The 16,371-nt window shown below is 48.9% G+C and overlaps 1 protein-coding gene across 2 annotated transcripts in view; it reads right to left on the bottom strand.

The window, feature by feature from the left end:
* Positions 1-15,607, bottom strand: part of hmbsb (hydroxymethylbilane synthase, b) — a 55,870-nt gene extending 40,263 nt beyond the window's left edge. The window contains exon 1 of one of the 2 annotated variants that reach the window (XM_085967643.1): positions 15,440-15,607. In XM_085967643.1, coding sequence (XP_085823769.1) covers positions 15,440-15,469 — 30 coding nt within the window. In that variant the 5' untranslated portion in view covers positions 15,470-15,607. Of the gene's footprint in view, positions 1-1,577; positions 1,665-15,439 lie in introns of those variants that run through there. The other variant, XM_085967644.1, reaches the window with a different exon arrangement.
* Positions 15,608-16,371: the final 764 nt, after the last annotated feature.

Raw genomic sequence — 16,371 nt, 5'->3', positions numbered from 1 at the left:
AAGTACGGTCGAGGGACACCACCTAGCTCATCTTCCATAGAAACCCACGACCCTCCATCACAGTATCGCACTGGCTCTTGAATGACTCCACTACCAACGGAGAGCCATTCCAGCTTTTCGCTGCTCCGGGAAGTTCTTTCTGACCTTTCCTGAACTTGCTGCGTGTCAGCTTGAATCAGTTAGCACTCTCGGCTCCGAGTCATAAGGTTGTGGGTTCAAACCCCACTACAGACTGGAACACACAATCTATGCTGGCACTTCAGTTCAGTGCTGAGGGAGTGCTACATTGTCAGAGGCGCAGTCTTTCAGATCAGACATTAAACCGAGACCTTGTCTCTCGGCTCGGGCGCAAGTGAAAGATCACACGGCACTATTCATCCCTTAATCACCACCACCAAAACACATCAACTGCACATTCATCTCATTTTCTGTTTGGGGGATCTTACTATGCGCAACTTGGCTGCCACTTTTAACTAAAAAACTGCAATCCAAAAGTAATCCATTGGTTAAATGTCATGAGAACCACAGGTGTATACAGCACAGAAGGAGGCCATTCTCCCGCATAATCCCATTGTCCCGCTCACCCTGCCCACAGCCCTGTACCTTTCTCTGCTTCAGATGCTCATCTACTTTCTCCTTACAAGTTGCAATGGTCTCTGCCTCAACTGCCCCCTGTGGTAAAGCATTTCACGCTTCTACTCTGCATCGAGTCATTTCTCCTAACCTCTCGCCTCACTCTCCCAACAACAATTTTAAATTGATGCTCATCGCTGACTCCACAGCCAGGTGAAATAGTCTTTCCCTGTTCACTATCAAAACCCTTTTAACATGGCTTAATTCTTATCTCGGCCTTCTCTGCTCCAGTGGAAATAATCAGATGGTCTCCTCATAACTACAGTTTGCCATCCCTGGCATCATCCCGATGAATCTGTGCTGTACATTCTCTAGACTTTAATCCTTTCGATAATTGGGTGCCGAACCTGCACAAAGTACAACTACATAAATACAAGTTTGTTTTCTGTGGCCTAAACGCTGCCTTGCACTAACTTTTTATTATCCTTTCGGTCTCATACTATATGCCTCTATTTATAAAACTCAAAATGCCAATGGCCTTTTTTAATAACATTGTCTACTTGCAAAGAATTGAATATTTGTAGCCCTCACTCAGTCCCTGTTCCTCCCCATCCTCCAGCGCCTCCCATTCCTCCGTCTACTTCCTGTGAAATGAACTGATAATGCCCTGGCTGTAAAATTCTTCCTTGTATTCAGCTTCTTGGTCAAGGAATAAGCTCCTTAAAAAAATCTGAAAATTACTTTCAGAAATTTCAGGCTGGATTTGGAAACAGTCAACCATTTTCTTGTAAAAATTATCTGCAAATTTTTATTGCAGAAAACATAAAAGCAGATTTTTTTATAAAACTGTACAGCACAGTGCTCAGCACGCAGCATTCCAGGAATAAATACATGTTACAAGTTGGTTATACTGTTCATTCTTGTATCACAATACTATTCCAATCTCCAAATGGGTAAGACACTATTATGTTCCGGCTGCACTTGTGCCATGTTGCAAAGCTCACCGAGTCGTTCGCCATCATCCTGCACGCCTTTCTTTCCCCCAAAGTCTCCACCGAGATCACCAACTCCGCTCTCAGAAAGTGCCGGCAAAACTCGTGTATTTATCCTGGTGCTGCCCTGAAGAGCCTCTCCCCACAGTGACTCAACCCGTTCTCAGCTCCAATGTGGCTCGAAAGATAACGGTCGACGAAGCACCAGACCTGGCACACGGGAACGAGAGAGAGACAATAGCCGAGCTGCAGCGGGGGGAGGGGGGCAGGTCACACGGCCATTGCAAACCTCAAAATGCAGCAAAGCTGGTAAAAATGTCCCCCTATGCAATGACTGAGTATTCTCTGCATAAGGAGGCATTTACTGGCCACTATATGCAAGATAGGTTTCACAGTATTGGAATATGCAGAAAATTTAAAAAGGACATTGTACAACGTTATCTTATTTTGAAAATAGTTACAAAAATCTACCCGGCAATGTGGAAAATTGCCCAAGTATGTCCTGTCTACAAAAAGCAGGACAAATCCGACCCGGCCAATTACCGTCCCATCAGTCTACTCTCAATCATCAGCAAAGTGATGGAAGGTGTCGTCCACAGTGCTATCAAGCGGCACTTACTCAGCAATAACCTGCTAACTGACGCCTAGTTTGGGTTCCGCCAGGGCCACTCAGCTCCCGACCTCATTGCAGCCTTGGTCCAAACATGGACAAAAGAGCTGAACGCAAGAGGGGAGGTGAGAGTGACTGCCCTTGACATCAAGGCAGCATTTGATTGAGTGTGGCATCAAGGAGCCCGAGCAAAACTGAAGTCAATGGGAATCAAGGGGAAAACTCTCCATTGGTTGGAATCATACCTAGCACAAAGGAAGTTGGCTGTGGTTGTTGGAGGTAATTCATCTCAATCACATGACATCACTGCAGGAGTTCCTCAGGGCAGTGTCCTAGGCCCAACCATCTTCAGCTGTTTCATCAATGACCTTCCCTCCATCATAAGGTCAGAAGTGGGGATGTTCGCTGATGATTGCACACTGTTCAGCACCATTCGAGACTCGTCAGATACTGACGCAGTCCGAGTCCATATGCAGCAAGACCTGGACAACATTCAGACTTGGGCTGACAAGTGGCAAGTAACATTCACACCACACAAGTGCCAGGCAATGACCATCTCCAACAAGCAAGACTCTAACCATCTCCCCTTGACATTCAATGGCATTACCATCACTGAATCCCCCACTATCAACATCCAGGGGGTTACCATTGATCAGAAACTGAACTGAACCAGCTATATAAATACTGTGGCTCCAAGAGCAGGCCAGAGGCTGGGAATTCTGCGGCGAGTGTCTCACCTCCTGACTCCCCAAAGCCTTTCCACCATCTACAAGGCACAAGTCAGGAGTGTGATGGAATACTCTCCACTTGCCTGGATGAGTGCAGCTCCAACAACACTCAAGAAGCTCAACACCATTCAGGATAAAGCAGCCCGCTTGATTGGCACTCCATCCACCACCTTCAACATTCACTCCCTCCACCACCGGCGCACTGTGGCTGCAGTGTGTACCATCTACAAGATGCACTGCAGCAACTCGCCAAAGCTCCTTCAACAGCACCTTCCAAACCCGTGACCTCTACCACTTAGAAGGACAAGGGCAGCAGACGCATGGGAACATCACCACCTACAAGTTCCCCTCCAAGCCACACACCATCCTGACTTGGACCTGTATCGCCGATCCTTCACTGTCGCTGGGCCAAAATCCTGGAACTCCCTTCCTAACAGCATTGTGGGTGTACCTACACCATATGGACTGCAGCGGTTCAAGGCGGCGGCTCACCACCATCTTCTCAAGGGCAATTAGGGATGGGCACTAAATGCAGGCCTAGCCAGCAATGCCCACATCCCATCAATGAATTAAAAAAAAAAAATCCAATAATAAAACGTTCCTGTTAAAGGATGAAGGCCTCCAACCACTTAACACTCTCTAATTCACATTGCTGTCGCTAGACTTATTTAGCATATTGGCACCAATAGCCCAAAAGGAAATTTTCAATTCATTCATTAAGGTTCTTGTGTGTGATTCTTCTCATTCATCAGTTCAAATTGCTCTCACCACCAACACCACCAGTGACACTCCCCGATGACCGGAGAGGATCCCCATGCAAAACAACATTATCAGACCTGCACCACTCCTGTCCCACAGGGGAATAGGACCGCTACCAGCCAGACAGAGGGAGAGATGCACAGGACGTACGCAATACCTCAGACAGAAACAATCCATTAAGAGACAATAAGCAGATGTGCAGCAGCATCTACTTCCGCCTTATGGATCAAGGACTAATTAATAGAAAGAACTGTAACCAAATTGTATTAACTTTTGTAGACAACTGGGGTGATCTTTTTTTTCCCCACACTTAGACACGACAAACACGTACCACTCTTTAACCTATCATAGAAAAAGATAAAACTTAACATGAAATCCTTATATATTTCGACCTGGAATATCCAAGGTCTACGCTCTTCACTGCGAGAAGTGAAGAGTAGGACCCCAGAGTTCATAGAGGAAACTAAAGATCTAGATATTATCATTTTACAGGAAACTTGGTATAAAGGAAAAGGACACACCGGCTGTCCCCAAGGGTACACTGAGCTAGTGGTCCCCTCCAATAAATTACCAAGTGTAACCCAAGGCAGAGACTCCGGAGGCATACTGATCTGGTTTAAAACAGAACTTAAGAATTACATCAAATTTATAAAAAAGGGCGAAAACCATATGTGGCTCAAACTTGAGAGGGAGATTATCTCAAACACCCAAGATGTTTACATTTGCGCACTCTATATCCCTCCAATCGATTCCCCGTACTACAAAGAGGACACCTTCTCCAACATGGAGGGGGAAATTATCCAATACCAGGCCCAGGGGAACGTGTTGATCTGTGGGGACCTCAATTCAAGAACGGGCGAAGAACCAGACTTCACCAATAATCAGGGAAACAATTACGTATTCGGGAATAACCACTTTGACATCCCTTCCCTTCCATACAGGCATAACTGCGACAAGCAGTCAAATACCAACGGTAAACAGCTACTACAGCTCTGTCGAAACCTGGGTCTGTACATTGTCAATGGTAGGTTCATAGGAGACCTCCTAGGAAGATCGACCTACTGCTCACCTCTTGGCTGCAGCACAGTAGACTATATGATTACAGACTTGGACCCATCCTCTTTCAGAGCATTCACAGTCAAACCACAAACAACACTGTCAGATCACAGTCAAATTACTATGTTTCTCAAAAAGACAGAAACAAACAACATAGAAACACAACCCAGTAAACTGTACAACACCAAAAAATCGTACAGATGGGCCAAAAACGACACGGAAAAATACCAGAAAACAATTAGCAATGCATCAACTCAAGCTCTCTTAGACACCTTTCTGGATAACATATACACTCACAATAAAGAAGGCGTAAACCGGGCAGTTAGTAAACTAAACAATATTTTTGATAATTTGGCAACAAATGCAAACTTGAAAGCTCGCAAGAACAAACCCAAAACAAAAAACTATGAAAAATGGTTTGACCATGATTGCCATAACATGAGGAAAAAACTTAGAAAACTATCAAACCAAAAACACAGACATCCAGAAAACGAGGAATTACGCCTTACTTATTGTCAGACGCTAACACAATACAGAAACACACTCAGGACCAAAAAAGAGCAATTTATTAAGAATACACTCAGCTCCATGGAGGAATCCATTGAGTCGAATTGTTTCTGGGACAACTTGAAAACACTACACAAAAAACAACACGACGATTTGTCCATTCAAAATGGGGACACATGGGTAAACCACTTTGAAAAATTATACCAGAAAAACACACTAGGACCAGAGCAACACCAAATATGCAAAAAACTTGAAAAGCTTGAAATGGCCATAAAAGATAACCAAAACCCGCTAGACGCCATAATAACAGAAAAAGAACTTCTTGAAAAACTCAAGGACCTGCGACCAGGAAAAGCTTGCGGGACAGACGGCATACTAAACGAGATGATTAAACACGCAGACGACAAACTGAAACTGGCTATCCTAAAACTCTTCAACTTGGTTCTGAGTGTCGGTTATTTCCCTGACATCTGGAACAAAGGACTCATAACACCCATATACAAAAGTGGGGACAAAATCGACCCAAACAACTATCGAGGCATCTGTGTAAACAGTAACCTGGGGAAGGTATTCTGTAGCATCATAAACAAAAGACTTATAAACTTCCTTGAAGAGCACAATGTCTTGAGTAAAAGCCAAATTGGATTCCTGCCAAACTATAGAACATCCGATCATATCTTCACCCTACAGACCCTAATTGACAAACACGTTCACCATAACAAAAGCAAAATCTACGCATGCTTTGTAGATTTCCAGAAGGCTTTCGACTCCATCTGGCATGACGGTTTATTCCTGAAACTTATCGAAAGCGGGGTAGGAGGGAAAACATATGATGTAATTAAATCAATGTATACAAACAACAAATGTGCAGTTAAAATTGGAGACAAACAAACAAAATACTTCCCACAGGGGCGGGGGGTGACGCAGGGCTCGCCAATCTCACCGACACTCTTTAATATTTACATTAATGGATTGGCAAAACTACTTGAACAATCTACAGCACCCGGCCTCACCCTATATGAATCCAAGGTTAAATTCCTCCTCTATGCCGACGACCTGGTTCTGCTGTCACCAACTAAGGAGGGTCTACAGCAGAACCTGGACCTGCTGGAGTCGTACTGCCAGACTTGGGCCCTGACAATAAATCCCCAAAAAACCAAAGTCCTTGTGTTCCAGCAAAGATCCAAACAACATGGACCCACAATAAATTTCACAGTAGGAACAACCAAAATTGAACAAACCACTCACTACACATACTTGGGCTTAAAAATCAGTTCTACGGGAAACTTCAAACTGGCTGTGAATGAACTGAAAGAGAAAGCAAGAAGGGCTTTCTATGCCATCAAAAAATCAATCCAAATAGAAATCCCAATTAGCATTTGGCTCAAAATTTTCAAATCAGTAATTGAACCAATTGCACTCTATGGCAGTGAGGTCTGGGGACCACTAACACAACAAGATTTTGCAAAATGGGACAAACACCCAATTGAGATCCTACATGCGGAATTCTGTAAAAGTATCCTCCGGACTCAAAGGAAAACAGTAAACAATGCATGCAGGGCGGAACTAGGCCAATACCCATTAATAATCACTATCCAAAAAAGAGCCACCAAATTTTGGAATCACCTACAAATGAGCAACCCCCTATGCTATCACTACGACGCCCTGAAATGCCAAGAGCTGACCATAAAGAAGAATACCCTCAGTCAACTAGTCCTGGGACTCAGTGAAGTAACTACTAACAATACTAACAATAACCAGCCCCAGGACAGTGACAGGGTAACACAAAGAATTCGACCCAACACAATCGTCGCTAAGCATAAGGAAAAATATCTGACATATTGGGCAGAAACAACAAAAACCCAAAGCAAACTCAATTGCTACTTGGCCCTAAACAGACAATACAACATAGCTGATTACCTGACCATGGTAAAGGATAACAAACTGAGAAGAACCTTGACAAGGTACAGACTTAGCGAACATAGCCTAGCGATCGAAAAAGGCAGACACAGGCTGCCAAGAGAAGACAGGATATGCTCTCACTGCAGTCAGGGAGTAGTTGAGACAGAGATGCACTTCCTCACAGCCTGTGGAAAATATCAGGGCATCAGAGAGAATTTCTATCAAAAATTCTCACAAATATGCCCTGAATTCAGAAATCTGACTGACAACCAAAAACTCCCATTCCTACTGGGGGAGGAGAGAAGCTGTGTAACACTGGCGGCACACTATGTTACAGCTTGCCATTAACAGAGGGACAACCAGTAAACTAAGACAAGAGTATATATAAACAAGGCGAAAATATATTTATAAACTCAGGGATATACCTGTTTATACACTGTATGAATGGAACCGCGTTTATGTGTTCAACCATAAATGTATTTTGATGCTTTGGCAACATAAGATGTACCTTATCATGCCAATAAAGCGATTTGTATTGTATTGTATTGTATTGAGTGAGAGAAGGAATGGGGGGTCTCCGGGGCCGGGAGGGGGTCTCCGGGGCCGGGAGGGGGTCTCCGGGGCCGGGAGGGGGTCTCCGGGGCCGGGAGGGGGGTCTCCGGGGCCGGGAGGGGGTCTCCGGGGCCGGGAGGGGGTCTCCGGGGCCGGGAGGGGGTCTCCGGGGCCGGGAGGGGGTCTCCGGGGCCGGGAGGGGGTCTCCGGGGCCGGGAGGGGGTCTCCGGGGCCGGGAGGGGGTCTCCGGGGCCGGGAGGGGGTCTCCGGGGCCGGGAGGGGGGGGGGGGTCTCCGGGGCCGGGAGGGGGGGGGGGGGGGTCTCCGGGGCCGGGAGGTCTCCGGGGCCGGGAGGGGGGGGGGGTCTCCGGGGCCGGGAGGGGGGAGGGGGTCTCCGGGGCCGGGAGGAGGGGGGGGGGGTCTCCGGGGCCGGGAGGGGGGGGGGGTGGGGTCTCCGGGGCCGGGAGGGGGGGGTCTCCGGGGCCGGGAGGGGGGGGTCTCCGGGGCCGGGAGGGGGGGGGTCTCCGGGGCCGGGAGGGGGGGGGTCTCCGGGGCCGGGAGGGGGGGGTCTCCGGGGCCGGGAGGGGGGGGGGTCTCCGGGGCCGGGAGGGGGGGGGTCTCCGGGGCCGGGAGTCTCCGGGGCCGGGAGGGGGGGGGGGGTCTCCGGGGCCGGGAGGGGGGGGGGGGGGCCAGGGAAAGGCCAGAGGAGCCAGGCCGAGACAGAGGCACAGAGACCTCTGAGGGGGAGGGGAACAGCCCGAAGGCACCGGGAAACAGCGGCTCACAGACCCAGGCCTGAGAAGGGTGAACCCAGAAGCCGAGGCCCAGGGACCACGGGGTCGGAGAGGGGGACCGGGAAAGTTCGCGAACAGGGAGAGGGAAACACCAAACCCGGGGCCCCAGAAAAGCTTATTCTAAGATCAACAATACTTTACCAAAAATGAGCGAATCAGAAGATCCACAACAGCTCCGCTTCCAGATTCCCCCCAACACCGCAAAAAAAATATAAAAGCGATCAAGCATGAGCAGATGAGAGAAAAACCAGAAACACTTTTTGCTGACTGTTACAACAATGGGACAAAAAGTAACCTCATTTTCTACTCAGATCAGCCAGTGGCTTGGATCACAGCAATAAAATCACACTATACCAATGTTAAGCTAGAAAATACCGCAAATGGGTCCATAATGAAAATTAACACACCAGGAGACAGTTCAACTACGACGGTCAACGCGTACAATACCGGAACAATATTAGTGCAAGGCAACCTCGACAAATTTGCAACAGCCTTCAGGACACTGAAAAAATTAACTAAGGGGGGAAGGAACAGCCCCAGAGTGGCCCGCACTCCCCCCAACATTGACAACTTACCAGGAGAAAATCTGCCTGGTCAGGAGGTGAACGAGCCACACAGTTCAAACCAGACACCAACCCCGGGGAACCACAGCCACACGATACAACTGACAAACCCCAGCATAACTACCAGGGAGGAAGCCACACATAGTCCCCCCTACCATTCCCAGCTCACCAAGAGAAGAGCAGCATAGCCAGGAAGTGAGTGAGCCCTCCAGGGCCGACCAGCCTAGCCAGGAAGTGAGTGAGCCTTCCAGGGCCGACCAGGCACATACCCCGGGATCACACAGCCAGATACAACCAAAAGATAAATTTAATCAATTAGAGATAGAGGTGGTTAAACTTAGAGAGGACTTCCTCAAAATGAATGACTATCAAAATCAGGAGAGGGAGAGACACAAGAGAGAGCTGAAGCTACTTGAGAACCAGGTGAATCTACTTAGGAATCAGGTGAAAGAGCTGCAGGAAAAAGAAGAGAGCCATAGAGGAGAGATAACACCATTAGACCAGCAACCAGAGGCTAGAGATAAGACAAGACAGAGCCGGACGGAACGGCTGCACTCCCACACGGAACAAAAGCAACAGACACACAATACAAGGGGTGCCACACAGACCGACCAGCATACTGATTCGCAATCTTCCCCCACCACCGTGGAACCACAAGCGGGCCGCTCACAAGAGGTACGCACACACCAGACACCCCAGCCCAGCACACACACTATGAGTCCAAGCGAAAGCCACCAGACAGTAAACACAAACAAGGCTGACGTCGTAATACTCATAGACTCAAATGGGAAATTTCTATGGGAGAAAAAGCTATTCCCTAGAAGTAAAGTAGAAAAGATCTGGTGCCCAACAACAAACAGAGCCATGGGATGGCTGACCAAAGCCAGATTAGGCTCCCCCCAACACATAATAATACACACGGGCACAAATGACCTAAAGACCCAACAGAAAGAAGTAGCAACATCGCTCAGAGCAATGATTAGGAAAGCAAGCAGTACATTTCCAAACACTAGAATCACTGTTTCCACAATATTGCCGAGAACAGACTTCAACAACAACACAATTCATGAGATAAATGCCAGCATAGCAAGAGACTGCGAATCAAACCACAACGTACACCTGGCCCAACACCCCACCCTCGATGAGGAATGTCTTTACGACCACGTCCACATCCAAAGGCAAAGAATATCGATCTTTGCTAAAGCCCTGAAGGACGTCGCTTTTAACCGGGTCCATACCCAGACTCCAAGAGGACCCCCCCCCCGACCACCAGAGATCAGCGGGGTACATATCAGGAACACTACAAGGACCACCAACACACCAACCGAGACCAGAGAGGATCCCCATGCAAAACAACAATATCAGACCTGCACCACTCCTGTCCCACAGGGGAATAGGACTGCTCCCAGCCAGACAGAGGGAGAGATGCACAGGACGTACGCAATACCTCAGACAGAAACAATCCATTAAGAGACAATAAGCAGATGTGCAGCAGCATCTACTTCCGCCTTATGGATCAAGGACTAATTAATAGAAAGAACTGTAACCAAATTGTATTAACTTTTATAGACAACTGATGTGATCTTTTTTTTTCCCACACTTAGACACGACAAACACGTACCACTCTTTAACCTATCATAGTAAAAGATCAAACTTAACATGAAATCCTTATATATTTCGACCTGGAATATCCAAGGTCTACGCTCTTCACTGCGAGAAGTGAAAAGTAGGACCCCAGAGTTCATAGATGAAACTAAAGACCTAGATATTATCATTTTACAGGAAACTTGGTATAAAGGAAAAGGACACACTGGCTGTCCCCAAGGGTACACTGAGCTGGTGGTCCCCTCCAATAAATTACCAAGTGTAACCCAAGGCAGAGACTCCGGAGGCATACTGATCTGGTTTAAAACAGAACTTAAGAATTACATCAAATTTATAAAAAAGGGCGAAAACCATATGTGGCTCAAACTTGAGAGGGAGATTATCTCAAACACCCAAGATGTTTACATTTGCGCACTTTATATCCCTCCAATCGATTCCCCGTACTTTAAAGAGGACACCTTCTCCAACATGGAGGGGGAAATTATCCAATACCAGGCCCAGGGGAACGTGTTGATCTGTGGGGACCTCAATTCAAGAACGGGCGAAGAACCAGACTTCACCAATAATCAGGGAAACAATTACGTTTTCGGGAATAACCACTTTGACATCCCTTCCCTTCCATACAGGCATAACTGTGACAAGCAGTCAAATACCAATGGAAAACAGCTACTACAGCTCTGTCGAAACCTGGGTCTGTACATTGTCAATGGTAGGTTCATAGGAGACCTCCTAGGAAGATCGACCTATTGCTCACCTCTTGGCTGCAGCACAGTAGACTATATGATTACAGACTTAGACCCATCCTCTTTCAGAGCATTCACAGTCAAACCACAAACAACACTGTCAGATCACAGTCAAATTACTATGTTCCTCAAAAAGACAGAAACAAACAACATAGAAACACAACCCAGTAAACTGTACAACACCAAAAAATCGTACAGATGGGCCAAAAACGACACGGAAAAATACCAGAAAACAATTAGCAATGCATCAACTCAAGCTCTCTTAGACACCTTTCTGGATAACATATACACTCACAATAAAGAAGGTGTAAACCGGGCAGTTAGTAAACTAAACAATATTTTTGATAATTTGGCAACAAATGCAAACTTGAAAGCTCGCAAGAACAAACCCAAAACAAAAAACTATGAAAAATGGTTTGACCATGATTGCCATAACATGAGGAAAAAACTTAGAAAAATATCAAACCAAAAACACAGACATCCAGAAAACGAGGAACTACGCCTTACTTATTGTCAGACACTAACACAATACAGAAACACACTCAGAACCAAAAAAGAGCAATATATTAAGAATACACTCAGCTCCATGGAGGAATCCATAGATTCCAATTGTTTCTGGGAAAACTTGAAAACACTACACAAAAAACAACACGACGATTTGGCCATTCAAAATGGGGACACATGGGTAAACCACTTTGAAAAATTATACCAGAAAAACACACTAGGACCAGAGCAACACCAAATATGCAAAAAACTGGAAAAGCTAGAAATGGCCATAAAAGATAACCAAAACCCTCTAGACGCCATAATAACAGAAAAAGAACTTCTTGAAAAACTCAAGGACCTGCGACCAGGAAAAGCCTGCGGGACAGACGGCATACTAAACGAGATGATTAAACACACAGACAACAAAATGAAACTGGCTATCCTAAAACTCTTCAACTTGGTTCTGAGTGTCGGTTATTTCCCTGATATCTGGAACAAAGGACTCATAACGCCCATATACAAAAGTGGGGACAAAATCGACCCAAACAACTATCGAGGCATCTGTGTAAACAGTAACCTGGGGAAGGTTTTCTGTAGCATCATAAACAAAAGACTTATAAACTTCCTTGAGGAGCACAATGTCTTGAGTAAAAGCCAAATTGGATTCCTGCCAAACTATAGAACATCCGATCATATCTTCACCCTACAGACCCTAATTGACAAACACGTTCACCATAACAAAAGCAAAATCTACGCATGCTTTGTAGATTTCCAGAAGGCTTTCGACTCCATCTGGCATGACGGTTTATTCCTGAAACTTATCGAAAGTGGGGTAGGAGGGAAAACATATGATGTAATTAAATCAATGTATACAAACAACAAATGTGCAGTTAAAATTGGAGACAAACAAACAAAATACTTCCCACAGGGGCGGGGGGTGACGCAGGGCTCGCCAATCTCACCGACACTCTTTAATATTTACATTAATGGATTGGCAAAACTACTTGAACAATCTACAGCACCCGGCCTCACCCTATATGAATCCAAGGTTAAATTCCTCCTCTATGCAGACGACCTGGTTCTGCTGTCACCTACTAAAGAGGAGCTACAGCAAAACCTGGACCTGCTGGAGTTGTACTGCCAGACTTGGGCCCTGACAATAAATCCCCAAAAAACCAAAGTCCTTGTGTTCCAGCAAAGATCCAAACATCAGGGACCCAAAATAAATTTCACAGTAGGAACAACCAAAATTGAACAAACCACTAACTACACATACTTGGGCTTAAAAATCAGTTCTACGGGAAACTTCAAACTGGCTGTGAATGAACTGAAAGAGAAAGCAAGAAGGGCTTTCTATGCCATCAAAAAATCAATCCAAATAGAAATCCCAATTAGCATTTGGCTCAAAATTTTCAAATCAGTAATTGAACCAATTGCACTCTATGGCAGTGAGGTATGGGGACCGCTAACTCAACAAGAATTTGCAAAATGGGACAAACACCCAATTGAGATCCTACATGCAGAATTCTGTAAAAGTATCCTCCGGACTCAAAGGAAAACAGTAAACAATGCATGCAGGGCGGAACTAGGCCAATATCCATTAATAATCACTATCCAAAAAAGAGCCACCAAATTTTGGAATCACCTACAAATGAGCAATCCCCAATGCTATCACTACGACGCCCTGAAATGCCAAGAGCTGACCATAAAGAAGAATACCCTCAGTCAACTAGTCCTGGGACTCAGTGAAGTAACTACTAACAATACTAACAATAACCAGCCCAGGACAGTGACAGGGTAACACAAAGAATTCGACCCAACACAATCGTCGCTAAGCAAAAGGAAAAATATCTGACATATTGGGCAGAAACAACAAAAACCCAAAGCAAACTCAATTGCTACTTGGCCCTAAACAGACAATACAACATAGCTGATTACCTGACCATGGTAAAGGATAACAAACTGAGAAGAACCTTGACAAGGTACAGACTTAGCGAACATAGCCTAGCGATCGAAAAAGGCAGACACAGGCAGACCAGGCTGCCAAGAGAGGACAGGATATGCTCGCACTGCAGTCAGGGAGTGGTGGAGACAGAGATGCACTTCCTCACAGCTTGTGGAAATATCAGGGCATCAGGGAGAATTTCTACCAAAAATTCTCACAAATATGCCCTGATTTCAGAAATCTGAATGACAACCAAAAACTCCCATTCCTACTGGGAGAGGAGAGAAGCTGTATAACACTGGCGGCACGCTATGTTACAGCTTGCCATGAACAGAGAGCCAACCAGTAAACTAAGAAAAGAATATATATAAACAATGCGAATGTATATTTATACACTCAGGGATATACCTGTTTATACACTGTATGAATAGAAACTGCGTTTATGTGGTAAACCATAAATGTATTTTGATGCTTTGGCAACATAAGATGTAACTTATCATGCCAATAAAGCGATTTGAATTGTGAATTGGGTCTCCGGGGCCGGGAGGGGGGGGGGGGGTCTCCGGGGCCGGGAGGGGGTCTCCGGGGCCGGGAGGGGGGGGGGGGTCTCCGGGGCCGGGAGGGGGGGGGGGTCTCCGGGGCCGGGAGGGGGGGGGGGTCTCCGGGGCCGGGAGGGGGGGGGGGGGTCTCCGGGGCCGGGAGGGGGGGGGGGTCTCCGGGGCCGGGAGGGGGGGGGGGTCTCCGGGGCCGGGAGGGGGGGGGGGTCTCCGGGGCCGGGAGGGGGGGGGGGTCTCCGGGGCCGGGATGGGGGGGGGGGTCTCCGGGGCCGGGAGGGGGGGGGGGGTCTCCGGGGCCGGGAGGGGGGGGGGGTCTCCGGGGCCGGGAGGGGGGGGGGGGTCTCCGGGGCCGGGAGGGGGGGGGGGTCTCCGGGGCCGGGAGGGGGGGGGGGTCTCCGGGGCCGGGAGGGGGGGGGGGTCTCCGGGGCCGGGAGGGGGGGGGGGGGTCTCCGGGGCCGGGAGGGGGGGGGGGGTCTCCGGGGCCGGGAGGGGGGGGGGGGGGGTCTCCGGGGCGGGAGGGGGGGGGGGGGGTGGGTCTCCGAGGCGGGAGGGGGGGGGGGGTCTCCGAGGCCGGAGGGGGGGGGGGGGGGGTCTCCGAGGCCGGGAGGGGGGGGGGGGGTCTCCGAGGCCGGGAGGGGGGTCTCCGAGGCCGGGAGGGGGGGGGGGGGGGTCTCGAGGCCGGGAGGGGGGGGGGGGTCTCTGAGGCCGGGAGGGGGGGGGGGGGTCTCCGGGGTCGGGAGGGGGGGGGTCTCCGGGGCCGGGAGGGGGGGGGGGGTCTCCGGGGCCGGGAGGGGGGGGGGGGGGGGGTCTCCGGGGCCGGGAGGGGGGGGTCTCCGGGGCCGGGAGGGTCTCCGGGGCCGGGAGGGGGGGGGGGTCTCCGGGGCCGGGAGGGGGGGGGTCTCCGGGGCCGGGAGGGGGGGGGGGGTCTCCGGGGCCGGGAGGGGGGGGGGGGTCTCCGTGGCCGGGAGGGGGGGGGGGTCTCCGGGGCCGGGGAGGGGGGGGTCTCGGGGTCGCGGTGGTGGCTGCGCCAATTAGCGGTCCGGGGCGGGACTGGCGGCGCTGACTCACCCGCGCTCCGGCCGCCGCCTCCCGGGACATCACCCCCGAACAGCGGCGGGAGCCCCGGCGCCGCCCGGCCGGGGAAGGTGTGCAGGATTTCGCGGCGCCGTCTCCTCACTGCCGCCACACTCGCCCCAGCAGCACCATCTTGCGGAGCGTCACTTCCGGCTTGGTACTATGCGCAGGCGCACACAAGGGGGCGGGGTAGTGGCCTGTCCGTCAAACCGTCTGCCCCGCCCCTCCGCCCATTCATAAAATGCTGGAGACGCTCAGCAGGTCAGGACAGCATCTGTGGAGAGAGAAACAGAGTTAACGTTTCAGGTCGATGACCTTTCGTCAGAACCGAAAAAAAGCAGGGAAATGGAACAGATTTTTAAGCAAGTGTAGGGGTCGAAAATTTCCAGCACTTCATGTTTGCCTTCCTACTGTCATGGTGTGGAGATGCCGGAGTTGGACTGGGGTGGACAAATGTAAGAAGTCACACAACACCAGGTTATAGTCCAACAGCTTTATTTGAAATCACAAGCGTTCGGAGCGCTGCTCCTTCTTCAGGTGAAGTGAAGAAATGCATAAAGACACAGCTTATATAGTCAGTGAATCATGTCAGATGTTTACAGGTAACCTTTCCAACTGCCATTTATCACACCTCGGCAGAGAGATAATCACAGCAGTCAAAGGTGTGAATGGTGTCCAAACAGGTCAGTCAGGGAAACATTACATCAAAGAACAATGGGGTGGGGTCACAAGGGGTCAAATATTGCAGATGCTGGGGTCTGTATGAAAAACAAAAAAACAGACAAAAAACATTTTTTTTGGCTGGAAATCACAGCAGGTCCGGCGCATCTGTGTAGAGAGAACAAGCCAATGTCGACTCGAGTCCGGATGACCCCTGCGTCAGGTGGGGTTTACATGTAGCGTGACATGAACCCAAGATCTCGGTT

This window comes from Somniosus microcephalus, chromosome 26 (genome assembly GCF_052327205.1).
Source record: "Somniosus microcephalus isolate GS21.2 chromosome 26, FLI_Smic_1.0, whole genome shotgun sequence".
Taxonomy (NCBI): Eukaryota; Metazoa; Chordata; class Chondrichthyes; order Squaliformes; family Somniosidae; genus Somniosus; species Somniosus microcephalus.
This window is presented reverse-complemented; position numbering and strand designations above follow the sequence as displayed.